Source organism: Heliangelus exortis, chromosome Z (assembly GCF_036169615.1).
Source record: "Heliangelus exortis chromosome Z, bHelExo1.hap1, whole genome shotgun sequence".
Taxonomy (NCBI): Eukaryota; Metazoa; Chordata; class Aves; order Apodiformes; family Trochilidae; genus Heliangelus; species Heliangelus exortis.
The window spans coordinates 92,695-118,460 of record NC_092454.1 but is presented as its reverse complement, the minus strand read 5'-3'; the positions used below and the strand labels follow the sequence as shown (position 1 = coordinate 118,460).

At 48.9% G+C, this 25,766-nt stretch overlaps 2 protein-coding genes and 1 long non-coding RNA gene across 4 annotated transcripts in view; 1 reads left to right on the top strand and 2 right to left on the bottom strand.

The window, feature by feature from the left end:
* Window positions 1–4,873: 4,873 nt before the first annotated feature.
* Window positions 4,874–7,106, bottom strand: RAX (retina and anterior neural fold homeobox). Of its 2 annotated transcripts, none has more exons than XM_071731270.1 (3): window positions 6,610–7,106; window positions 6,274–6,491; window positions 4,874–5,711 (listed from the first exon to the last, which is right to left on the bottom strand). In XM_071731270.1, exons 1-3 carry the CDS (start codon window positions 7,055–7,057, stop codon window positions 5,259–5,261), a joined length of 1,119 nt encoding a protein of 372 aa, XP_071587371.1. In that variant the 5' UTR covers window positions 7,058–7,106; the 3' UTR covers window positions 4,874–5,258. The 2 variants fall into 2 exon arrangements, with proteins under 2 accessions (XP_071587371.1, XP_071587370.1); XM_071731269.1 differs by having other exon boundaries at window positions 6,262–6,491; window positions 6,610–7,103.
* Window positions 7,107–13,007: 5,901 nt separating this feature from the next.
* On the bottom strand, window positions 13,008–25,471 carry LOC139790137 (complexin-4). Its single transcript, XM_071731565.1, has 3 exons — window positions 25,145–25,471; window positions 22,373–22,460; window positions 13,008–14,277 (listed from the first exon to the last, which is right to left on the bottom strand). Exons 1-3 carry the CDS (start codon window positions 25,309–25,311, stop codon window positions 14,050–14,052), a joined length of 483 nt encoding a protein of 160 aa, XP_071587666.1. The 5' UTR covers window positions 25,312–25,471; the 3' UTR covers window positions 13,008–14,049.
* The window catches only part of LOC139790141 (uncharacterized), a 25,270-nt gene continuing 17,017 nt past the window's right edge, over window positions 17,514–25,766 (top strand). Inside the window, exons 1-2 of the long non-coding RNA XR_011723416.1 lie at window positions 17,514–17,876; window positions 19,942–20,324. This is a non-coding gene — a long non-coding RNA (uncharacterized lncRNA). The remainder of the gene's footprint in view (window positions 17,877–19,941; window positions 20,325–25,766) is intronic.

Genomic DNA, 25,766 nt, shown 5'->3' with positions numbered 1-25,766 from the left:
GGCTGAGTTTCTAATTTTATTTTAGTTAATAAAATGGAAATGGGCTGTGCCACAGCTAGGAACAATGAGAAACAACAGAATGATTAATTTTCCACGGAAGCTCTTCTCCCTCTGGAGTTGCTCCCGGTGCTTTTCTCAGCCGAGGAAAGCCGGTGCTGCCTTCCCAAGGTGTGGATGGGCCGGGCACAGAGCGGGCGCTGCCCCGGCCCGGGCAGGCAGGGCTGCTGAGAGCTTCTCTGCCTCGCCGAGGTGCGGGGAGGTGGCGGGAGCTCGGCTTGCTCCCGGCACACACTCCTCACCAGGCGTTAGCGGGTTTGGTGCCATTGTGTGCCCGCACGGGAATACGGGGACAGCACTGCGGGCCGGGAGAACAAGCTCCTGACACCTGCTGCGGGGCTACCGCACAGTGCGGCCGCGGATAGGGCGCGACGGCCACAGCCCCGAAGGCCCAGCCCAGGAGATGCGGCTGTGCAGAGGCTGCCCGGGCCGGGCCAGGCTCCCCCCGCACCGGCGCTGGGGCCGCGGGGCAGCCCCGCACTCCCCCGGCAGGCGGCGGCCGCGGCCCACGGACGGGAAGCGCCGCACAGCCCGGGTCCCGTGCGGGGCCTCGGCCCCCGCCGCTGCCAGGCCCCGGGCCCTCCCCGCCTGTCGCGGTGTCCCCGAGCGGTGCCGGTGGCCGGAGCCGCGGGGGCAGCTGGGCTCCTCACCGGGCCCCGCCAGCCCTGCCGGAGCCGGGTCAGTCGTGTCCCTCTGTGCCTCAGTTTCCCTGCATGTAAACCGGGGCTCCCTCATCCCCCAGAGGCAGCGGTCAAACAAACGGGAAGGGCATTTTTGTGAGCAGGTGTTTGTGAGAAGGGATGAGGGAGCCGTGTGTTTGTGAGTGGTTCATCATAAACTCTGCAGCCGAGCTCAGCTGCAGCTTGCCTGCCCATCGAGCTGTCCTGGGTGTGAGGCACCGAGCAGCCCGCTGAGGCATTTGGGAAAAGACAAGCTGCCGGTCAGCCAGTCTTCTGGAGGTGCCGGTGGTATAAAAGCGTCGCTTAGAGCTAGCATTCCCTCCTTGACGTTCTGGGTTTGCCCAGAGTCCTGCCCTTCGCTCCCTGCATCTGTCTCTTTCACAAGGAGTCAAAGAAGGTCTACCTGACCTGCCTGCACAGCACCTGGAACACCATCCTCGTTATTTATTTGCCCCAAATTCTGTCACTGGCCAAAGCTATACTTCTTATCTCCATCCTGGTTCCTGCTGTCTCATTTAAACTTTCTCCTGAGTGTCTTGCCTAGCTGGCTTTAACTGCATTTCTACACAGAACTAAGCCTTTCAGAGCTGATTTCACAGATCTTAGTGGGGCAGAAATGTCATATGACAGAAGGATGACTGCCAAATGTCAGCCAGTTTTCACATCATGCATCAGCAGAACACAGAGATGCTCAGAGAGAGGAGACACAATATTCATTCTACCAGAAAAACTGGTAATGTTCTCAGAGTGACCAGTGACTTGGTCTATCCAGCTTTTCATTCTGCTGTCTTTCCTTTGTTTTATTCCACCATTTTCTCCTATAATAGAATTTTGTAAATGGGTAGTCTGTGGTTGACAAACTGAAGGAAGCTGATAAAGTCCACAGGTTTATAATCCCTGGCACCAGTGACACAGGAAGATGCTGGCTGCATGGAAAAAAGAACCTGAGTACCCAGCCCCAAAAATCTGAAAGCAAGCCCCTTGAATCAATGTCTGACGGAGTTGGACTTTAAGACGTCCCAACAGAGTGAACTGATAAAAGGTGCAGGTTTTGAGCAGATACTTGAGATTTTTCAGTAGTAAATGCTACTACTAAATGCTTTTACCTGAAACCCCTGTCATATGTACCTGAGGCAGATAGAAAGAACATCCTTCATCTCACCATCTCGCTTGCTCTGTAGTCCAGACACTGAGCAAAGAAGACCAAATTACTCCTGGTTTTGGAGTAACCAGGAGTTACTCCAACACTAACGTTTTATAGCTGTAAAACCCTAAAAGGTGTTTACAGCTTCATCTGCCAAGGTCCACACATTCCCAGGAGTAGGTGCCATGGTTGACAAGCTCTGTCCTACAAGTCCACCTCTCCCAAAAGGTCAGTGCCATGGTCAGCGTAACAACGTTCACTGTTTGCAGTTGTCTCACTGCAAAGGAGTAAATATCTTGATATATTTACTGGCAGTCTTCTATTGGTATTATTCTTCCTTAGGACTTCAGATGTTGCAAAATCAAATACAGACACTAAAAATACTATCTTGTTAATACAGTTTAAGGAAAAGAAGAACTAGATCACTCAGAAAAGGCAAGGCTAATAGCCTTAGCAAAGTTAGAGTAAAGAAGTGGTTAAGGATCTAGATGATTTAATCCAGTTTTAAGAAAAGGTTTTACAGTGAGCAATTAGATGCTGTTTAAGGAATTAATCACTAATGGGTCATTAACTCTGACTGCTATTGTACAGTTAACAAGCCGAGGCAGGATTATTAGACTCAGCACCCAATTAAGAAGGAGAAGATATTTACAACAAAATGAACAAATGAGCTTTTAAAATGGAATGGGACAATTCGAAAGAAAGTGTAAGAACACAGAAAACTGGACAAGGCACAAGAAAGATACGAGCTTGCATATGCCTCTGTCCCTTTATTTGTTTGAAAACTATTTATCTGTCTATGCCCATATATGTTTAGCTGATTAAAACACCAATTTTTAGCAATACACTCATAGCTTTCCTTGAAAGACATGACAGCTCATGGTTTATCCATTACAAGGGTTCATGCGTACAATGCAGAACAAACAACCTGCTTAATGTCAATGAAAGACCAATCACCATAGCTTGCTGTAATCTTCCATTTTTTGTTTGTGGGTGTTGGACCAGGAGCTTAGTAAAAGTGAACAGGTGTTGCCAGCTGCTATTTCTGCTGTCCTGTCACTGCATCTTTATCTTAATATACTCTTATTGCATCTTTATATACTCTTAAATTATCTCAAGCAACCCAGAGTCAGTGCTGGTTACAACATGATCAGAAGGTCCAGGGGGGTCTTTCCAGGGGCTCTACAGGATAGAGGGGAACTGGGAGCAGGAGGGAGGGTAGTGGTGCCAAAATTTGGAAAAGCATCTCTGAACTCTCAGGGAACTGCTTGTTAATCAACAAGCACAGGCTAGAGCTTCTGGGCAGCAGCTAAATGCCCACATGTGGGAGGGTTTCCAGCATCAGAGCAGCAGCTGGACCGCAGCCAAGCGCTGACAAGTGGGACTGTTCCCATCCCTGAGAGGGAAGGGTGCGCAGAGCCTGGGCACTTTGTTGGTGTGTACCCGGTCCTGACACAGCCCAGGGTGTGTGGGCACTTCCTGAGCCCATGGAGGCACCCTTCCCTCACAGCTGCCAGAGGAGATGTGCCTTCTTGCAAGCCCAGCATCCCATCCTTGGTGACAAGAACAAAGCTCACCTGTGGCAGCAGACCAAAAAGCTGAAGCAATACGTTTTATATTCTACCCCTACACAGAATTTTTCTCATGTCTCCTTACTAGAAGTCAGCAAAATACTTCCCTGGTCCCAATAGTGACAGTACTTTGTTTCCTGGCAGCACAGCACTTTGAGAAGAAGGCAGAGAGCTGTGTGTCGTGCAGCCTGGGCACCACTGCGGCACATGCACAGCAGCACTGGCAGACCCAGAGCCCAAGAGGGGGGTCTGGCCCCTGCAGGGCTGCACCCTTCTCAATTCAGCAGGGACCTCCCTCCCTGCAACCCCCAGAGCAGCACAGCTCAGGGAAGAGAGGCCTGGGGGCAGGGCACAGCATGTGCTCTGGTCCAGAGAGACAGGTTGGATGTGCAGGGAGGCCGGAGAGCGAGGAGAAGGCGTTTCAAAATAGAGGGATTCCTATTATTATCTGTAAAAGAAGCTCTCCGGACAATAGATGGGAGCTGCTCTGAAGGGATGTTTAGAAACTGCCGTCTAAGGTTAAAAAGCTCTCTGAAGTGAAGCTGAACAAAGCTGACATACTTGTTTCTGACAGGACTCTTTAAAAGATACGCACAGATTGTGAAAATATAATTAGACGCCAGCCTTTGTCTGGCCACAACGAGTGGGAAATGGTGAAAGGAGAGGTCTCCCAGTCTGCATTGAATCATCCCCAGGACACAATGAGGGCACTTGTGCATCCTTCTCTCTTCCCTAATGAGAAACGTTAATTGCCACAACCTCCAGAGTGTGTAGAGCACCCCGTGCCCAGTGGAGGAGAAGGGGTGTTTCATTACAGCTTCTCAGCCCCATTACAGCCAGTAACAGAGATAATGGAAAATAAAGACACCGCAGTTTTAGTTTCGGCAGCTTGGTGATAGGCAGTGGGTGGGTGGGAGAGTGAGCATGGCCCAGCATGGTGCCAACCTCTAGGGGCTGCACCAGGCAGGATGTAGGCAGCATCCACCGACAGCTCCAGCCACCCAACCAGGTGCCCAGTGCCCCAGCTATAGCCCATCTCTCTCTGCAGACAGGGGGGACACAGGGCAGCAGAACCAGCCTGGACCTTTCTCTGAGGAGACAGCAAGGGCCAGGAGACCAGCACAGACCCCAGCCTGCTGGGGTGGGCAAAGATCATTGAACCTGTGGCTGCCCCACAAGAAACTGCTGTGTCCAGCCCAAGGACCACAGGGGCCCTGAACACCCCTGGCTGAGGGAAAGCCCTGAGCTGGGTGCACTCACTGCTGTGGGGCTGCAGCCCCCACGGCTCACAGCCAGTTTGGGCTCCCAGAGGGGGAAGGAGGAGGGCCCTCAGCCAGGTCTGTTCTCCCCCTCTGTGTCACTGGCAGCCAAGGGTGCAGCCTAAGCAGCCCCTCTCTGGGTGCAGAAACACGATGCACAGCTTTCACAAAGGTCGTGCTATTTAATGGTGCAAAGCAGAAAACCTTCCCCAGGCAATACAGGCCTCAGTTCCCAGCCATCTTACACAGCTCTTCGCCCTACTGCAGCTTTTATTGCAATTAAAGCGTCCAGCCAAGGAGGGACAGCAAAAGAGATTTTTTTTTTCCTAAGCTATGGTCAGGCCCCTAACTCTGCAGGGCATGTGGAAAAGGGAATTAAAAGGATCACAAAAGACAAAGCAAGTCAAGTCATGGGGGAAAGGCTGGTGCAAAGGACAGCCCTCCCTTGCCAGGCTGTTCAGGGGAGCTGGAGCAGGGCAAGGGCATCCCTTGGTGGTCCCAGGACCAGCTGTCCCCGTGGGTTCCTCCCAGGTGCTGAAGGGGGAGTTCAGATTGTCTGCCAGGGTTTGCCGATGGACTGGATGTGCTCCTTGGCCTTCATCCGCAAGGCAGCAATGCTGGTGTTGCGCGGGTCTGCCTCATCCAAGGGGAACTTGTCCACAAAGGTGGCCCCGCACTGGTAAGGCGGTGGTGGCCCCATGGCCCCCAGGGGTTGCAGTGCATGGGTCACTGCTGGAGAGTTCAGGAAAGGTGGTGGTGTGTAGCTGCTGGGCAGGCTCTGCGGAGAGGCCACGAAGCCAGGCAGGGTCTGCAGGGCCGTGCTGCTGGGCACCGGCGGGCTCAGCCACGTCTCCAGGGGCAGGTTGCTGCTGAGAGGACCCATGGGTGTTGCCTGCGGCGAGCGGTTGAAGGAGAGGATGGGCGAGTCCTGCAGTTTCATGGAGGTCACCTCCAGCTTCTCCTGCCGCCTCCACTTGGCCCGTCTGTTCTGAAACCACACCTGCGAACACAGCCAAGTTAGCCGGGCCAGCGGCGGTACCGAGGGCAGCGGCTCCCCCCTGGCCGCACGAAATGGAGCGAGTGGAATTGGACGGAGCAGCCGCCGGCGGAGCGCTCATACAGGAGTGGGTTCGGCAGAAGCGGGGCAGCGGTGGAGGCAGCAAGCAGAGAGCCGGTGAAGGAGCGAGCGGCCCTGCCTGCCCGCCCTGCCTGCCCGCTCGGCCACCGCCCGCCGCCGTCCCGGCGCACTGCGGCTTGGGCTGCCCCGGGCCGGGACACGCCAGTCAATGGGCAGCGGCTGGGCCGGGCCGACCTGCGGCTGCAAACCGAAAAAGCGCCCCGGGGCTCCGCGATGTCCCGCCCGCCTCTCCAGCGGTGCCACTCGGCCACGCACCGGCCGGGACCAGCGGGGCCGGGCTGGGTCACAGGCAGGCGGGGAGTGAGGGTCCGCGCCGGGCCGGGAGCTGCCGGTGCCGGAACCCGGGGCTGCGCCGTGCCGTGCTGCGCGGGGGTTCCCGGTGCTGCCGGCGGCGGGGCGGGCCGGGCGTTACCTGCACGCGGACCTCAGGGAGGTTGACCTTCATGGCGAGCTCCTCCCGGCTGTACACGTCGGGGTAGTGGGACTTCTCGAAGGCGCGCTCCAGCTCGTGCAGCTGGTATGTGGTGAAGGTGGTTCGGTTCCGCCGGTGCTTCTTTTTGGGCTGCTCCTCGTCCGACGGTTTCCCCTCGCCGCTGCTGCCGGCGGGCAACTCGGGGCTGGCGCTGCCGGGGCAGTACGGCTCTGCAAGTGGGAGACGGGCGGGTCACCGGGAGGGCGATCCCCCCGCGGGCCCGCCCGAGGCGCGGGGCACAGCCAGCCACCCCCCCGGGAGCCGACACCTCCTGCCCGCCGCGCTCACCTTGGAAGCGCTCGGCGCGGCCCTGGGGCTCGGCCGGCGGCGGCTCCGCAGGCCCCTTGGGCAGGCAGTGCCGGGCACCCCGCCGCTCCGCCGCCTTGGCGCTGCCGCCGCTGCCGTCGGGCGGGAAGGGGCCCAGGAGCGCGTCCTCCTTGGTGAACCCCAGGATGGCTTCGATGCTGTGCAGCCTCGACGGGTTCCCCCCGGGGCTTCGCGCCGCGGGTGCGGACAGAGAGAAAGCGCCCTCGGCCATGGTGAGCAGGGCGCCGGGCGGGTGCATTGGGCGGCCGGACTGGGGCCCCGGCGCGGTGCTGCGCTCCCGCCCGGCCCCGGGGCGGCGCGGGCAGCTCTGCACGGAGTCTCCCGGCGGCCTGACCTCCTTGGGACGAGGGCGGGGGGCCGGGGGGCGGTGGGCGAGAAGGAAGGCGAGGCTCCCGAGCCTCTCGGGCATGGCGGGGGAGGCAGGGCATCCCCAGGCCCCGCCGGCGGCACCCGCTGCCCCCCCGCCCCTTCCCCCGCCCCGCCCCGCCCCGCCGGCCCCGGCCCTGGCCCAGGCCCCGGCCCCAGACAGAGCAGGGAGATGCCATCCGGGCCCCGCCGGGCGGGGCGGCCCCGTCGCCGCTGCCGCTGCCGGGGGCTGGCGAAGGCCCTGCGCCCCGCCGAGCGCGGAAGCCTGAGCCTCGGGGCCGGGCGCCGTCGGGAATCGTCGTAAGAGCGGCGGCTGCCGGTGCGCCCGGAATGACCGGGGGTCGACGGGGGAGCCGGTTGCCGGAGAGGGGCTCGGTGGAGGGCTGGGGAAGGGCGGGAACCTCGGTGTGGCCGGGACGGAGGACGGGGGGTTCCCGGCCCTGCCCTGCGCCGTGCTTCTGGCGCTCCGAGCCTCCCCGGGTGTCTCTCCTGCCCCGGGCGGTCTCCGCGTCCGTGGTTTTCCTGGGTCGCCGCTAACAGGTGATATGCGGGACGATGTCGCGGCACTATTCGGTGACAAACGCACGGGGTAAAAGGCACTGGGGGTAAAAGCTGATGCTCGGTCCCCTGTCACGATACTTGCCCTCGGCCTGGCTGCCTTGAGAGCCGGGCTTAGACAGCGAGGGAAGCGCGTGCAGGTTTTTGGAGAGGAGAATGGGCTCTGGGGCGGGGAAAGAAGGAGCGGGCTCAGCCTTGCAGCCTTCACAAGTGTGAGGAAAGCGCTAGGCACTGTTTCCGAGGAAGTTTTCCAAGATGTTGGTACAGGACAGACTCTGTGCAAAGAGTTGGTTTTGTGACCCGGCGGTGTGGCAAGGGGGGGCTGGAGGGGCGGGCATGGCTCCAGGGGAGAGCTGCCGAACGCTTTTTGGAGCAGACCCCTCAGCTGACTTAGTGGTCGGCTTGGTAGAGGACATGTCATCAGTACTGACGAGGCAGCGGCAGCATGTCTCCAGCTTCCTGAATACTGCCTCCTCCTGCATCATTTTTTTTCCTGCTTTTCTCTTTCTGTTACTTTATCACTTTTCGTTTTTGTTTTGTTTGGTTTGGGGTTTTTTGGTTTTTGGTTTTTTTTGGCTAGCACTTGCCAGTTCTTCTGAGGCACCAGCAGTCTTTTCTTTTGTCCCACCTGGTTTAAGTGACACAGTAACACTCAGAGTGGTTTTCAGCCTGCAGTTGGCTTTGAAAATGCTTCCAGTTCAAGCCTGAGGAGTTTATGTGAATGAAAGACACCACTGCTGCTGCTTCTTCCAGATATATTATCTAGTCTAATAAAAGGTATGGCTTCTCTCAACAAATCTTCATTTTTGCTTTCCCCGACAGCCCCAAGAAGATGTATTTTGTGAAGGTATTTCCAGGGGAATCACTTCAAAACAAAGATTGGTTGTGCTTGCCCCTGCTGATGCCCACACCTTTTTAAGGCTTATGATATCCCAAAGGTGATTTCTTGTGTAAGTGCTCAGCTTTTCCTACTAGTTCCAGGTGAGGTTTGCCTTCACTGTCTGCTGCTGGAGCTGAGGGGGGAGGGAGCCAAAAACACTCATGCATCCCTTGGCAAAGAGGGAAGAGGCCAACAGAAGAAACAAGAAAAGGTTAGTGTGGCTTTTGTGCACCATATGAAAAGCAAGTCAATACCATTATGGGGGCATTGGAGGGTACTCAAAGCAATCAGCCAGGGGCCATTGTGTTCCTTTAATCTACATGTGTGTCTCCCAAGAACTCCATTAGTGAAGATGAATGAACTATGCAATGTCCCTAATTTCTTCTAATTTTGAGCTGGTTTTTTATGGCACTCACTACCAGTGCCTGTCCCTGGGCAAACAGGGGAATCATTTTATTTTGTTGTAGCAAAAAAAGATAGCAAGGTGAAATGAAGGAGCAAAAACCCTTTTAGCTGGATTCTGATCTGGCAGTAAGTACCACAAAGGGCACTGAGTGCTGGCAGAGATGCTGCTCTTAGGGCACCTTTCACAATTGTCACATAAAGGGAGAAGATTCAAATTTTTGCTGTTAATCATGATGCAAATGCATAGCTAAAAAAAACCTTCCACTGCCAAAGCAGGGTTCACATCCCACACAGCATGTAAGAGACCTTTCCTCCCTGACAGAGAAGGATCCTCTTTCCTTCTAGTGGATTGGAATTGTACTTGCCTTATGGAGCTGCATTTGTCACTATAGCATCCTTCTTGCAGGAGAAGAGCAGAGATGTTCAAAGAGGAAGCGACTGCCTTGGTCACAATCTCTAAAACTCAAAAAAATCCACCAAACAAACCAAACCACTCACCCTGTAGAAGAGCAGAGAGCAGCTCTGACTCTTCCAGCTCCAGAATTGCCATGATTCAGGTACAGACTCTGGTGCCCTGACTCACACATGAGGCATAACAGTTCCTATGATAATCAGAGACTAATGAAGAGTTTAAGAGAGCAAAGCAAGGTAACTGAGTATTTCCCTTTGGGTCTACTGTACTGGTCTAGATGTATCTGATATGAGTATGAAGCCTCAGTGATAACTGTGGTACATCACAGGTTTGTAAAGGCCAGTTTCCATTGGAAATTTACACGGGCAATCAGGGTCACATTGGAGAATATTCATTAGGGGATGAAGTAGGTGGGATTTTTTACTTGCTGTTCCAAAAGACAGCTCCCATTCCATCAACTTCTATAGGTTTTTTTTCCTTTGCAATGCATTATTGCAACAGCTGAAATTATGTTTGGAAGCTACCGAAAATTCTCAAGATGGACAACCTCTGAAGCACATCTGTCTGCTGTACGTCCTTCCTGTGCCTGCGTAGTGAGGACCAATAGTGGTTGGGTGGCGAGGGAATAGTTTTGATCCTGTTGGTGCTGTTGAGACACAACTACATAGCTTCACACAATGAAATAAGCACCATAAAATGCCGCATAAGTTGCTTCCTTTCCTCCCGTATTTTCTTCATGTCAAGCTGAAGTAATTGCGGCTTTGTAAAACAGACATTTGAAGCTGGCGTCACTCTGCAGGTGGGACATCACTCCAGACCAGTGATGTGCAGCAGAGAGCACCTTCCCAAAACATAAACAGGAATTTCAAGGTCAGACAGCAAATGGACAAGGGAATGGGGGAGGGCAAGGAGAAGGGGGAAATATTCACCCAGCAGGAACCTCTACCCTGCTGCAGTTTGCATACTCTGTATCTTCTAACAGATTGTTAAAAAAAAGTTATTTGCTTTTTTCCTCCCCAGAAGTTCATAACTGCAGTTTAAGAACCTCTTGAAAGCACAATGTATGAGGACGCTGCCACCTCCTCCCATCCTGGCATCACTCATACCTTGACTGTCACCTCCTGCTTTTTTCCTGGTGAGATTATTCTTGATCTGCCCCTTAGGAGAGATGGTTGTGTTTCTTCCACCACAGTCAGGGTGCTTTGTGGTGTGCTGGAGCTGCCATGGAGCGTGGCCCCAGTGCTGTCCTGGCTGAGGGCAGGGGCAGCCCCTGGGGTGCGAGCAGCACCCGTGTGCTGCCAGGGCTCCCACATTTGGGCTCACTGCCCTCAGCCGCAGGGAGGGAGGGAGGGGAGGTTCATGCTATAAAGCTATACTAATGCAATCCTTCTTTACTTGTTTTCCAATTAGCCTAATTGAATTCGGATTGCTTTAAAAGTGGGCACTAGAGACATTTATCTTGATGGGATGACGGCCTTGAGCTCTAGCGATCCTATTAACTATAAGAACCCAAATCCCAGGTAGGGTCTGTCCAGCAGTAGCTCCCATGTGACCGAATGCCTTAATCTGCTTCTTTTCTGTGCAGCTCACACAGACACACAGACACACACACATGCACAAGCATGCACACCTGTGCACAAGTGTCCAGAAAGGTGCACGTGCATTTGTGCACACCCAGGCACACGAGGGCATCCCTGCAGGCACGCAGAGATGTGCACACACACACACACACACACACATGTAGCACATGCCTCTTCAGGTTCCAGCAGCCTTAGGAGAAAGGTCATTAGAGCAAAATGTTGGAGAAAGACCTCATGCCAGCCCCAGGGTAGGTGGAAACAGTGGCCCTGGCACCCCAACGAAAATCCATCTCTGCAGAAACCCGTGATGTATCCCAGCTCTGCCAGTCTAGACCAGTTTTTAAGTCTCGGGCTCTAAAGGTGTTGGCTCAGACAGCCCTGTCCGCTTCCAGCAGGCTGTAGCTGTGGCTGGAGCATCCCACGCTGCAGGAGGGAAGGGCCTGTCCCACACAGCTCACAGCCTCCTCCCCATCCCCCTCACCTCTGCCAGCCCTGACATTTTTTTTGGAATCTCATTAATCGCTTGTTTGGTGATTCTGACTCTACTTTCTCCTCTAACCCTTTAAACCGTGAAAATGCTGATCTTATATGTGCTGACAAATTTAATTAGCTCCTTTAAATCACCAGATGTTTTCAGTAAGATTTTCAGGATGTCCCAGGCACATTTTAATTCAAAGGTCCAAAACCTTAGGCTTCGTTACCTTAATGTGTTATAGATAAGACAACTCAGTCTGTAAAGTGACAGAACAGTTTGGAGACACCCACCAGATCTATACAAATACAAAGGGGAATGGACTGATCCTCACAAACCGAAGGCCATCTGAACAGTGACATTTTAACCATGAAGATCTCTAAGAGGAGCACACTTGTCTTTCCACACCAATAATTAAATTTTCTGGTGACATGTGAGAGAACAATCCCAAGAGACAGAAACTGGATCAGAAGTCTTCATGATTTTAGGCTGTTTTTGAGGCTGAGTTAGCACTTTCTAGCCTTGCTGAACATACTGGAGATGGTTCTTCTCCACTAGAGAAACGAACTGTTACAGTACAACCCCCTGCACAGTCCCAGGGGGGAAAATCACTCCCTGTTAAGCAAAATTCAGGCAGCAGTTGGATTTTATATCTTGCTCTATTTGTAGGAAGAAATCTTGACTTCCTTCTCCCCTTAGCAATCTGTCTGCGTTCAGGGAAAGGAGAAACCATCTACCTCTGTCTCCTACTGCCAGCCCAGAGCAGGGCTTTGCCCAGAGCTCTCCACCTCAGGGCACCAGGTGATGGCAGTGAACTGCATGTCTGACAGACCTGGGCCAGTGTTTTTCACCGTGCCAATTCCCCAGAAATTCTGAGGTGATTCCCTTCAGATGCCTCCTGGCCAGGGAGGAGCTGGATGTGCATGGTTCTTCCCTCAGTGGCTTTGCAGCAGATGGTCCCACACGCAGTGACATTAAGCACGAGGTCCTGTATCCCAGGGTACAAAGATTCCAGTAACAATTTGCTCTGGATCTGCACTCCTGTCACCTGGATGCATTGCAACAAGTAAGAACATTTCAACATATGTGTGGGAGGAGTGTTTTTAGAGAGAGAAGAGGTGGAAGAAAAGGGAGAAAAGAAGCGAAAGAGAGACAAAAGAGGGAAAAGACAGAAGGAGAAAAGGAAGAAAGGTAGGAGAGAAGGAGGAAGGAAGGGGGAGAGAGAAAAAGAAGAGACAAACCATACTTGGTGTATTTATTAATTCAAAATTAGTATTTTACTTGATTGTGTGGAGACAGAGACAGAGAGACTTACAAACCTGTAGGAAGGTGCTACATATATTAATTTGCAAATTTAATTCACGGGATAGCTCTTGGAGGACTTAGGTTGTCCTTCATTTCCTACAATACCTGAGCCTCTCAGGGGCAGCACTGTATCCATCACCCACCTGCAAGGGCTGTGTGGCTTTTGCCTCTGTTACCCTGCACCATAATGCCTGTGGCTTTGCAAGTGCAGAAAGACTGATGGATCCATCTGCCTTCCACAGGCACTGCTCCACAGGGCTGGTGGAGGTGGCCTCTGCTGGCCCCACCAGGCTGCGGGGGCTCTGGTGCTGGTGGCTAAAGCAGCCCTGCAGCCAGCAGCCAGCCCTCCACCAGCCAACTGAGCCAGCCCTCACCAGCCGTGAGCTCCATTGGCTCCACTTGCTGGCAGTCCAGAGGCAATCGAGCCACCACCTACTCAGGTTTTCCCAAGAACAAAACTCTGAACAACAGCAAAGAGAGTCTTGCTTGGTCCTGATCCCAAAACCATTGAACTGGATCCTGCCTGTCCCACAGACTCAGATTTAGCACTAGTGCAAGCTGTGGTTTTTCTCAGGGTTTAGGTAATCACCTTCCAGGGAGCGCAGATTTCTGTTTAGCATGGAGATAACTTCTAGAATAAACATGGTGAGCTCATTTTAGCCTGTAGAGGTTATTTGCTGGTACCAAAGCCCCAGAATTTGGCACACATACCAGCTAAGCAGAGGCCACTGCTGTCACTTGATGTCTGAATGGCATTTGGAGACCGAGAGGCTGTGAAATTAAAGCAGCCTGGAGAAGCTGCAGACTGAGCAGGGATGGCTGATAGCTACCGAGCCTGGGTTTCATGCATGTCCCTGCTTAGATCTTTACATTATGCCATTTTAATCCCAAGCTGAAGAGTTAACATGCTTCACTTTTTGCTTTTTTCTATATTACAGTAATGGTCAAAACCATCTTTTTAAGTTTTTTTGCAGAAAATGTCAACATTTATATAATTGGTTTGTTTCAAAATGTTTGAAACCGACGTATTTTCATTAGAAATACATGCCTTTATTTCTGAAAGCAGTATTAAATGAGTGGTTAGCTCTATGTTATGCATAAGAAGCACAATTTTGCTAAAATACACATTTAATAGCATTTAGATCACTTTGAAAAAGGCACATTTTTTCCCCAATATTGTCTTTTTTTACAGCCATTTTTTCCATGGGGAAAAATGTTATGTTAAAAAAATGAAGATCATTTCTGACTTTGTACTAAGCAGTCACAGAATGGAAATTTTGATCCCCCTTGGGGTTTTAAAGTCTCTCTCTCTCTGTCTTACTTTTCTATATTTACATTTAATGCTATAGAGCTAAGTGCATTCCCCTGTCTGCCCTCACTCTGCAGCCCCTGTATTTGCAACCTGTGGGTAGTGGTGAATCTTCTACATCACAGAACATTTCTGCTCAGCAGCCTGTTTCATTTCAGTGAAGGTAGCTTGTGCCTTTTCTTTGATTGCATCCATGTCCATATTCTGGATGTTCTGCAGCTGTCCCAGGATAGAGTCCTTGTCCTCTTCCTCCACTTGGTCTTCTGCCACCATTTTTGCCAAGTCTTCTGGCAAACCCACATCATCTCCAGCCATCTGTATTTGATTCTCATCCAATTCACTCTGATACAAAAAGCAGAAAATAACAACAGTACATGAGAGTATTTCTGATGTTCCAGGATCTACCAATGGTGTTTTAGGGACAACAAAAACAAACTTCTTAGATGCCACTTGTGAATTCAGGGGCTCAGTCAGACCCCATACAAGTGCTAAGATTTTTCAGACAATGTCAATTACATTTCTTTGAAGAGTTTGTGTAGTGTCAAAATTGAAGCCACTCACCATTTTAGACATCTTAGCCCTATGTATACACTTTGGTAACATGCTGAAATTGCTGGAAATCCACACCAAGTTATTTGTGTCCACCAAAGGCATGCTGCAGCAAGCTGCCCAGGCTGTCAGCTATTGTGCAATTTGGTTGATGAAGCAACAGCTTTGGAAAAACTGAAGTTACCACTGCACTGTTCATTTGTTGGTGGTTATTTGTATGGAATGGAAGCCTTGCTGAAGAAAGAAGCATTAAACTTAGGAAGAAATTACAGGAAAAAGAGGTTTTATCTTTCTCAGGCCATGTATAAACTATAGCTAGGTCTTTGGTGGTCATCTCTGAGTTGTGATGAAGAGCAGGGGCTGCCTGGCACATAATCAGAGCAGCACTGCAGTGCTGGTAGGGGACTTATAATAGGAGGACTTAGACAACAAAAGAGGGGATGGAGGTTGGCTGTGAGTCTGAAAAAGCAAAAGGAGACAGGAGAAGGAACTGGTTAAGCAATTAGAAGGTCTGAGATGTAGGCACTACACACGCTTGCTTCCTGCCTGCCTGCTGAAAAGCTGTGTAAGTGGGGCTACATCCATCCTTCAGACAATGGAGATTTTGTTCACATTTTATGGTGGGTTCTGGTGGATCCAGAGCTCAGAACAGGATATTTTGACACAGTTCACACATCAAAGATAAGCATTAATGCCTCATTACATCTCAAAAATGAAGCATGACAGCAGCAAAGGCCTGATATGAATAAGCAGCAACGCTGTCAGCAGGAGGTGTTTTTGAGAGTGAGAGGGGTCTTGGGCTTGCATGAATGAGTGAATGCAGGAATGAATGGAAGGACATATATTGAGCAATGTCTGTGTGGTTTCAGGCCTTAGCAAGGACTGGCAGTCTGGGATGATTGACTGCATAGCCAACTGTTTACTCTCACATGTATTTGCATGCTTTGTACTATTAGCAATAACTGTACTTCCCTTTAACCTTATTTCTCCCTTTATCTCTTATGAAAAGAAGGAGGGGTGTATCCTGATGATTAGTACTATGTGGCTAAAATGGGTGAGAACATCTCTTGACCCTGTTGGGTAAAGGCTGCTTCCATCAGATCTGTGGGATCTATAAAAATTAGACCAATTGGCAGAAGAATTCTTTATTGATTGTGTAGCAGGAAAAGATGTGTTAAGCTTTTAATCAGCAAGTGCTGGCTATTGGAGGAGTTAGCCCTTTTGAAATCCTCCCAAGCAGCAGTAGAGGATGATAAAAAAAATACTGGATTAATTACCAAAAAAGTCACCCTAAGCAGACAATCACAGATGTTCTTTTCTTTAGAACGGTTTATAATTTAAGACATCCTCACTGGACAGTACTGTCTATTATGTGGAGAAATGCCCAGACAGCAGGCACAAATGCCACTTTGGCAAATTGCAATTGTTATGCATGTTCTTGCACCAAATCCCTCTGTCCTGCTGAAATCTGAGATGTGGTGTAAACACAGTTTGGGAGTTCAAAGTGTTCTCTGACCAAAGAAGAATGTATTCATATATAATCTAAAGCAGTACAGTTTTGCCCAAGTCACCTGCTTCTACCCACCTGGCTTTTAGCCTGTTCTACTCTGAGCTTCAGCAGGGTAGGGTCACTCAGCGGCAAGCTAAGAACATGAGATGTGTATGGCCTCTTCTCTCTCTTCTGTCTGGTTCTGTGGTTTGAAATGGGAATGCAGGATTAAGTTTCTAATTTTACTTGTTGATTTGGGGGTTTTTTCAGTTTGTTTTTGTTTTTTCTTTTTAAGTCTGGAGGAAATGAGTAAAGCTTGTTTTCTCATGAGGAGAGACCAGGAGATTTTCCCACAGAATATTCTTAAAGTCAGGCTAGCACTGTGAGTGCCCAGATATTCAGTGAGCCTTCTGACAGTCAGGATCAGAAATACGGTGCTGTAAATGCATCATGTCTGTTCGTGTCAGCAGCTTGCAGCCGGACTGTGAGCAGGGTACGTGGATCCCTGCTGTCCCAGCATGCAGGTACATGGGGAGTGTTACTTTCTCAAGGCCAGACGTGACTCTGACAGTGGCAGAGGCACTGCCCTGCACCACAATACACTCGGTTTGGGCTACAGAGAGCACCCAAAATAGGCAGACCTAGTGGACAGGACAGCTGGGCCACAGGCTCTAACAAGCCCATACAGAGAGCCCCTCTGGACCCTGGCAAACCTGCACCAGACTGGATGGTCTCACTCCTGATGACCTTAACCTCCACAGACTCCAGGTCTCTGCAAGTGCTCAGCTACCCTTTTAAGATCTCTGAGAACACAGGAGTAAATTCAATATGCCTGGCACTGTTTTCTTGCCCCCAGGCCAGCTGGGGCAGCCCACTTGGATGCTATTGAACTCTCTCACCCTACCAAACAGGGTGGTCCCATCGAACTGGGAATGCCTGCACCAGCTCCCAAAGTGTCCCTGGGAACTGCTTGGGAGAGTGCCCAGGCCAAACTGGGTCAGACACTATTCTGACAATTCAGCAGTGTGGGTGATAGAGTCCTAGTGCCTGGCAATATTCTTTGACCCAGATTATGCAGCTGATGTAGGGAGATTCAGATCCGTTTTGCTACAGGTGCAGTGTAATAGTTCTTAGATAGAGGATACACAAGTGGAAATGGGGATCAGTCTGAACATCTCATTCTGGACAAAAGCTCGCAGACTAATCCACAGGGGAGCCAAAATGTTTTCCATCGTGTCTGTGATGTACTGCTTTCCTCCCTTCTAACCTACTGTGACATAAAATGTGCCAATGGGCAGAGATTCTTAGCCAGGTGAATCCAGACCCCATCCTGTGATCCATCACCCATACCGAACCGGTTAGGCACAAGCAGGACTGTGGGCACCTCACCAGAAAGCTTCAGGAGCCACGGGTTGGGACCACCACCCACGCCCCCCCGGCGCCATCCCCAGGCAGGGACCGGGGTCCGGAGCTCGGAAAGGCGAGGGGAGGCTGCCCCACACTGCGCTCCGGGCTTGCCAGGTACCCTGACGCCATCGCCCACACCGGGCCCGTGAACAGCCCCCGGGCACAGGTCCTGCCACCCGCCCGACCTCCTAGGGCGTCTTCCGGCGCCCGGACCGGCACCGGGCGACTGCAGAACCGGCACCGGCCGCGGCAGGACCCTGGGGCTGCGGGGCGGGAAGGACCCGTGCAGCCCCCTCGGCCCGGCCTGGGCGCCCCCGTAGCAGCCCTGCCTCAGCGCCTCTGTGCAGCCCGCCCGCCGCCATGGCTGCAGCGCGGTTGATGTGCTCGGGCCTGTTCGGAAAACACGCAGATAAGCAAAAGAATTTTTCAGGCTTAGCAGATGCTTGGTTTTAGGCATTTCTCTGAAGCCTGCCTGCACTGAAGAGCTGCTCCTGAGGTAAGTTTCTCTTTCTGCTCAGTCATTATGCGTCCCCCACAGCACAACTAACTAGAGCTGAGGTACCAGCTGCGCAGAAGTTAAAAATTCTTTTAATTCTGGAATGGCACTGTTCATTAAATAAAGTCTTACCAAGGTTCCCGTCATAGCAGAATAGAGCAAGAGCTGTTTGAGATTGTGACTGCAAGCCCCTTTCATAGCGAGAAGCTTTCATTTTTAATATCTTTAGCTTCACTTTTTAACGGAAAAGACACCTGATTGCATCTGAATACTGCTCTTTCCTCCTAAGCATCAGCAAACGAAAAACATCTGTTGTTCGTGACTGAGAGTGTTGTAGAGCTGTGCCCGCACAAGTGCTTTGCAAGGGGCAGGGACCGCCTGCTTGGAGCAGGTGGCACAGCCCCTTCCTGAGGTTCTGGAAACACCACACCGTCCCCAGCACTTGGACAGAAAAACTGCACGGATGTGGCAATATTTTTACAGAGAGCAGTGGCATTTGAGGAGATCAGTGGATCCGTGGTGATCAGTGATGTGGAGGTGGTGGTGGTGCCCATGGGGAGAGGGTGCTGTGCTCCAGACAAGGTGTTGGGTGTGTGGTCAGGTGTTTGTTGCCTGCATCGGGCACCGACACCTCAGGCCCCTGCACGTAGATTTTGCAGAAGCTAATTACTGAATCCCAGTTTAGGAAAATGGCAATATGTGAATAAAAGAGCTTGGCTTGGTTTTTTTTAAATTAAAATGTTTATTTATGTATTTATATAATTTTAAAAAATGTTTTGTATGGAAGTGATGCATTAAATACTCTGAAGATGAAAAAATTGTCCATAGATCAAATGTCCCATGGCTAAAAACCATCTTTCTGATGACAAACCTAAGTTGACAATTCTGTTAATAGGATTAGGTTCATTAAGGGACTGCTTTCTCTTATAAATCTGGCCTAGATAGCATGGAGCTTTAGATTTTGCACTGAAAAGGGGGCCCTGCTTAGTCCTGAATTTCATGCTTTCATTTACAATGTGTGCTAGTGACTTATACTGGTAATATTCAAGGTTTCTGTTCCATACAACCTGATACGACTCATTTTTCAAAATAATCAATGCATTATCATAGGTCTGAAAGCATTTTGCTGCCACAATGACGTATCCTGGAGCAGATTTTTTTTTTCAGGGACATATAGCATGCAAGTTACAATTTCATTTTCTTCCTGGTAGAAAATATGTTTTCATAAGGGCTGATGAAAAGAAAGCAGACCTTCAGCCAAAAAATTCTGTATAGGTAGACACATACAGAAAAGCAGATCAAGCAAAATTTACTCTCAACCTCTGCAAATCAGCAAAGCTGAGTATATGCTTAGTGTGTTCTCTCCTGGCTTAGAGCTACTGTCCTCCTTTGGAGGCAAGCCTTTTGCTGTTATGATTGAAACAGCAGAGTCAAGATCCCGCAGGAAATGGGGCAGGTCCCCACAGTGTGCTTGTGGGTGCTGTAAGGGGGCAGAGCTCTTGTCAGAGGTCAAGACCTGACACCATCTCTGAGCTGGAAAAGACACTGTGGATGGGAAAATTACAAAATCACAAAGAGGCACCCAGTTCCACAGACTCTAATTGAGAGCTGGGCTTACAAGTGTCCTGAAGCCTTTGGAACAAGATCTTCTTGGGGTTTAAAGCTGGGTCCACATAGAGCATGGCGAGGCCATGGGGAAAATTCAGTGGCTGGCTCAGTATGTGCCTCCAAAAGGCCAGCAAAGCCTAATGATATTTTACTACTCAGCTGCTAATTAAAATGCCAGTGTTTAGAGATTTAGGCCTACAATCCAATCAACCACTTAAAATCTTGTACTTAATTTTTTTTCATAATTAATCTTTCTGTAATTAAAGTTGCCCTCAGTATACATTTTCCTCCTTCTTGTCACTGTTGCTGAGCACCTATGTCCCAGAACAAATGGGATGTTGCAGGTGATGGAACACAGAAGAGCAGGGTAGATAATCCCCCCAGGCTCTCTCCACCCCAGAATCTGACACTGGGCATGAACTAACTGACATCTGTGATTCTCCCCTTTGTTTTTCAGGTGACTCTGAACACACGGTGCATTTCTCTAGTCTTTTTGATGCTAGGCTGTTGCTGTGAGCGAGTGCCAACAGTTCCCTGACACATGTACTGTGTCACCAAGTCAGCCTCACACCACTGGAGCAGATCCTGACCCCAGGGCTCTGTCACCTGTCTCACCAGGGACTGCACTGCTGAGCTGAAAGAGGTCCCCACCCTCACTTCATCCCAGGCAAGCAGGATGCACTGCAGGTGCTCTGTGCAGTTTGCAGGAGATATTCAGGTCTGATAATGCCTGGAAACATAAGGCTACAGGGTGTAGACACACATGTTTCAACAGCGAGACCCACAGCTGTAATAGCAACACCTCAAGGGAGTGAAAAAGAAACTGGAGTTCAAGTTCAGGTAAATGTGTGGGGTTGATAACCATCTGTGGAAGCCTTAGGGCTAATAATACTTTTCATTCTAGGGGCTGTTTGAATGAGAATGTGTAAGTGTAGTAATATGCCTTCATTTTTGAAGCTGACAAACTGTGCCTTCACGTAGCTTTAAAGTAAAAAATGTCCTTACAAGCAGCTTGTTGATCTGAAATGAGTTGTTAAATAGAACTGTATTAACTTCAGTTTGCTTTTGAAAGCTTTACTCAACACTGACACATTGGGAGGGCAGTAGAGGTACCTCTCTCAAAACCGTCTGCCGTACTTTTTTAGACAGCACTTCTCTTTCTTGGGAAGTCAGGAAGGTTGTGGTTGCAAAACCCATGTTTTTAAAGTTAGAGAAAAATACATTTTTCATCCCTGATGATGAATGAAGCCTGCCCAGCTGGTTACATACAGATGGTATAGTTTTACTTAAGTCACAAGGTTGATTGACTTTTTATCCAAGTTGTAATTTGCCTTGAGGGTTCAAGCAAGAGATTGTTTTCAGCGCAGTGCAGTTTGGTGAACGTGGCACTAGAGGGCCTTTGGCGGCTCAGGGTTAGAAACGGCAGCAAAATAACATCGCAGAAAAAACGGGATTTACAATTTGTGTTTACATGGTGTAATCATCTCCTGAACCTAGGGGACTGTTTATTTTAAACTGCTTGACGGCTGGGTCCTTTCCTTCTGATGTCTCAGTGGGGAATCCTTTACACAGTTCAGCAGAGATGGTTGGAAATGTTTAAGTATTTAGTTGTGCTTGCCACAGAGCATACACAAATATTTAATTCCATTGTCTGTGGGTCCCAAGATCAGTTTTAAAACTCCTCAGTCATATTTGCATTTGCTCCCAAGTCATGCCAGGCAATGGAACCTAAGGGGCCAGTTGGGTCGGAATTGTGCTGGGGACCATCTGTTAGTTTAATGACAGGGGTGATGGAACTCCAACATAGAGAGCATGCCCCAGCACTGATTCATTCTGGAGTTTAGATTAAGCACTAGATTCACAGACTACTGAGGGAACTGTCAAAAAAATCTTCCCCTGGCAAAGGGTAACCCATCTTGAAATGCATTCTCCACAAGGAAGCCTTCATGGCTGATTCCTCCTGCCAGGCTGGAGGATTGTACCAGCCCAGGGCCAGAAGCTCCAGCAAAAGGCCCTGAGAGGAAAGGGGACAAGTGGAACCAGTAAGCCCACTGCTCATAGACAGCCAAACAAAGAAGTGTCCCCACAGATTTGGATGTAGTGATTGAACAAATCCTCTACTTTGAAATTAATTTACTTTGAGAAAAAGGAAAAGGGTTAACTGGAGGAGCTGGCTGAAAAGGTTCAGCACAGTGGGAGGAGGTAGCAGAGGTGATGTGTGTGTAAAGGTGGCTGTAAAGTCAAAGATGAGTCCTTGAAGATAGTGAAAAGCCAGCAAGTCTTCCCTCTAAGCCAGGAAAAGACTTCCGATACACTAGAGAGTTACCTTTGTATCCATGGGCTTTTATGGCAGGAAAATACTATCCACCTAAATGCCAGCCATGCCTTTTGTCATCATCCAGAAGCTGTTGGAGCTATTGCCTGCTTTTATCAGACCTCCCTACTTCTGTTTATATTTTGGTTTTCCTGAGAATATCTGACAGTGTTAGGACAACGGAAGAAGAGTAATTGGCCGTTTGCTTCATGTTTCTTTTCCTCTTATTTGTTTGTTATGATTTTTTAACTGTTACATGTTTCTACTTTAAGAACATACAAACATACACTATTCTGTGAGACGGGGGCAGGACAGATACTCAGTTTGCCTAGACACATGTTTCAGATCTGACAGGATAGAGAGGGGTTACAGGACTATTTCCATTAGATTGGGATACTGAGGGGAGAGGAAAGGGTCTAAAAGGAGCAGTCACTAGGCAAAAAAGTGGCTCTCGCCTCCTCCATTCCTGTAGTGAGCTGCAGTGGGGATCCTGCTGATGAAGGCAGTTTGCTACTGTGGCAGTCTGTGTGTTTTAAAGTTGGCCACCAAACTGGATGAGATCCTTAAGGCTTACCTTAGGGAGTCTGTACTTTTCTCTCAGGTGAACCCTCAGACAGGCTCGCTCTGCTTTTTTCTGTGCAAATGCTGCATCTCTTTCCATCCTGGAAATCAGGAAAAAAAAAAAAAAGTTTCTTCACAATACTAGTAAAATACAGTCTTTTACACAACCAGTTGCTTGGCTGCAAAAAGCTATGCACAGGAGTTGTTCCCGAAGTTGTGTCACTGTCCCAAAGCCACATAAGGAGTGATAACCAATAAAGTGATGCCAAGAGGCCAGACCTCTTGTACCCTGAGCGTGTTCTCAGAACAGTTCCCTTGAGTCTTGTGAGGAAGGTGGGATAAGTCTATACCACTTGTCTGGAGGTTGTACCTGCACAGCTGTCAGGTAACAATGAACATTCCAATAAGCAGAACAGAAAAGTTGTTAATCCTTATTCCACTGGGGCACTTGCAGTGGCACATCTGCATCTGGTCTTTTTAGCATCCATTTATTGTTTCAGAACTTCCTACAGCAATGAATTGCACAACTTCCCTTTGTGGAAAAGTACTTCTTTCATCTGTGATTTTATAAAATGCTTTCATTAGATTTTAAGAACCGTTTAGCATAATTTTTTGTTAGATTACTTACGCATTTATTTGCAAAATGTGTCTCCTCAAATATTTTTGCTAACATTCCCCCCTCTCTCTTTACGTTTTCCATAGAAGCACTGTCATGGAAATTCTACAGCAAAATTAATTTTGTTCCAGTGTAGGTATTTTGTCACATGAAGGCTACTGGTGAGGATGAAATATTACCTTTTCACTGCTTCTACAAATGAATTTTTTGAGTTTTCTCTCTCTTAAAAAAAATGATTCACACTAACTGGAAGGCTACTTAAACTTCTTTCAGCCAGTCATTGATAAGAAGATTGGGAAGAGATTTTTTGAGCTCTCTGGTATATTTTCCCTTTCTTCTCAACCTCCCTGTTCTGTTGCCCATCCCTCCCCAGGGAACTGTTGGTAGCCACAGCCACTGTTGGGACATATCCCAACATGTCCCTGCTGGTGTTCATTGAGGCTGAGGGGCAGGAGGGGATTTTCTGCACAGGTCAGTTTGAGCTTCCCAACTGTGCTGGCATTGCAGGAAGGCCTGGCAGAACTCAGCCAGTCTCTTACCACTGCCTGGGCCCTAGTGTCTGGCCTAATCTTACACTGCCTTGTCCTGGATTATCTCATTATGCCATGGAGCATGGAGCTTTGTGAAAATAGGCAACAGGTACAGGACTGAAGCCTGTGATGTACAGCACTGACTGGTGGTTCCCTCTTGCTTCAACTCTTGTGGTGCAAGTTGTACATGACTGTGCTGGAGACTGCCAGCACAAGCCACCTGTTTGTTCCTGCGTATTACATGTTTTCCTGAGAAACTCTAACCTGTGCATTTTTGTGTGTTTAATCACTGAAAGAACCCCTCAAACCCTGAGAAGAGCCCAGAGCCAGGATGGCCACGCATCAAAAGCCAAACTGATTGCATATGACTCCTGCAGGGCACTTCTACTTCTCTGGTGGCCACTCTTGTACAGCTGGAAACTGGGTAAAATCCAGCAGGCCCTGAAAGAAGTGCTCTGATCAGAGCAGAGATTTCTGAAACATTTACACAGCCACCCCAGTGCACCGTGCTGAGCTAACTTGTTCTCTTTGAAAGTACTTCAGATGTTCCTATTACTGTTGCAAACTGTATGCTCAGTACTCCTGCCCTGATTTCTCAGCACAGTTCAGTATGTAACAGACACACTCCATGTGAGAAAAAATCATACAAATAATTTTTCCAGGCATTTTTCCTGTCTCAGGAATCCCATTTTGCTTCTCAGTAAAGTATCTTCCAGCCAGCAGGGGGTTATTTTGCTTTTAAATATCCCTTGACAAAATGCATAGCAAAGCATTGTGTATTTTATTCTAAACCAAATTATACCAGTTCAGTTTTGTAATAGAAATGGCTGCTGCTAAATACATATGTGGATACCTCAAATTCCATCAGTCATTAACCTTTCACCTATAATCATCTTACCCCAAGGATTTACACAACCATTATGTAATTGACCATTAGAGGAACAGATGCATTTGAGATGTAAAAGTCAATTGTTTTATTTATAATTATGCATGGCTTGAACTCCTACACATTAAGTACTCTTACTTCTTTCATATTTAAACTCAGCAAGTGGTAAAGATTGTAACTACAGACAAAGCTGAGATTTAATCAGTTGAAAAGTTCTGCTTTATTTAGTAGGTTTTAGAAAAAATAATTAAAAATGCAACTACAAAGAATTACCCTCTTAAAACTATTCTCTAGATGAATAAATATTTTCCATTCAACGTAGCACTTGTTATTTTTTCATGTCTGCCATAATATGGACAAAGAAAAGATGATGTGCTGAAAGCCTACACCACGTGGAGTTGTAAGAGAACAAATCACACACATTTTAGAATTAACTCTTGCACTACAAACAGCTTTGTACCTATGGAAAATTTTGATAAAATAACATCAACTAGGAATGAATCCAGCATATCCAGGTGTGGAGATGACAGGAAAGTGTAGGAGAGAGTTGCAGGATAGGGGGGGGAGTGGGGCAAGCATATTTTATAATTTCCAGTTGATGAACTTTTATTTGGGAAAGTGTCTTTAGCAAAGATTTGTCTGCTTTAGAAAAAGGAAGAGAGATGAATTTGTGGCTTTTTCTTGGGTTATTTTTATCTGCACAAAGTTATCAAGAAACAGCCCCATACTGGTAATAACAGAACAGGTACTCACTTCTCCTCAACCATTTGCTTTTGATATTCCTCATACTCCTCTCTGGTCATTCCTGCAGCTGCTGCTGGGTCAGAAGGAGTGCTTTCTTCTTTGTTTTCTTCCCCTCCACCTCCAAGTCCCAAATTCTTTACCTGGTTGCTCAACATACTTTTCATTAGAAAGGCCATCTTCTCAAGAAAAAAGGAGTTACAAGCAAACAACTACAAGAAAGCCAAACCAAAGCAAAAATGTTTTCAAAACCAACGATTGTAAGCAAGAGAGTTTCTACAGCCACATCAGCTGTTCAAGGGCACAATGCTAGTGAAATGTGAATGCCAAAACCAGTTTGTCAGCCATAATCTGGATTAAAGAGTGAACTCTTTAATATCTAGAGGCAGATGGTTCAGATTACTCCAAAAAAATCATTAGATGCAGCTACCTACTTTTTATATTAATACCTTAAGCTAATTTTATATACACATGAAAATCGATTATAGTGTGCAACAGCATTTTGAATTCTTCAGTCTTGAGACTCTCACTTCCAGAGATCAAAACATTCCCTGGACCACATTAGATCTGAATTAAAAACCTGGTTGACTAAATGAACACAGTAAAATCATAAAACTGGTGCTGCTGTGCAGAA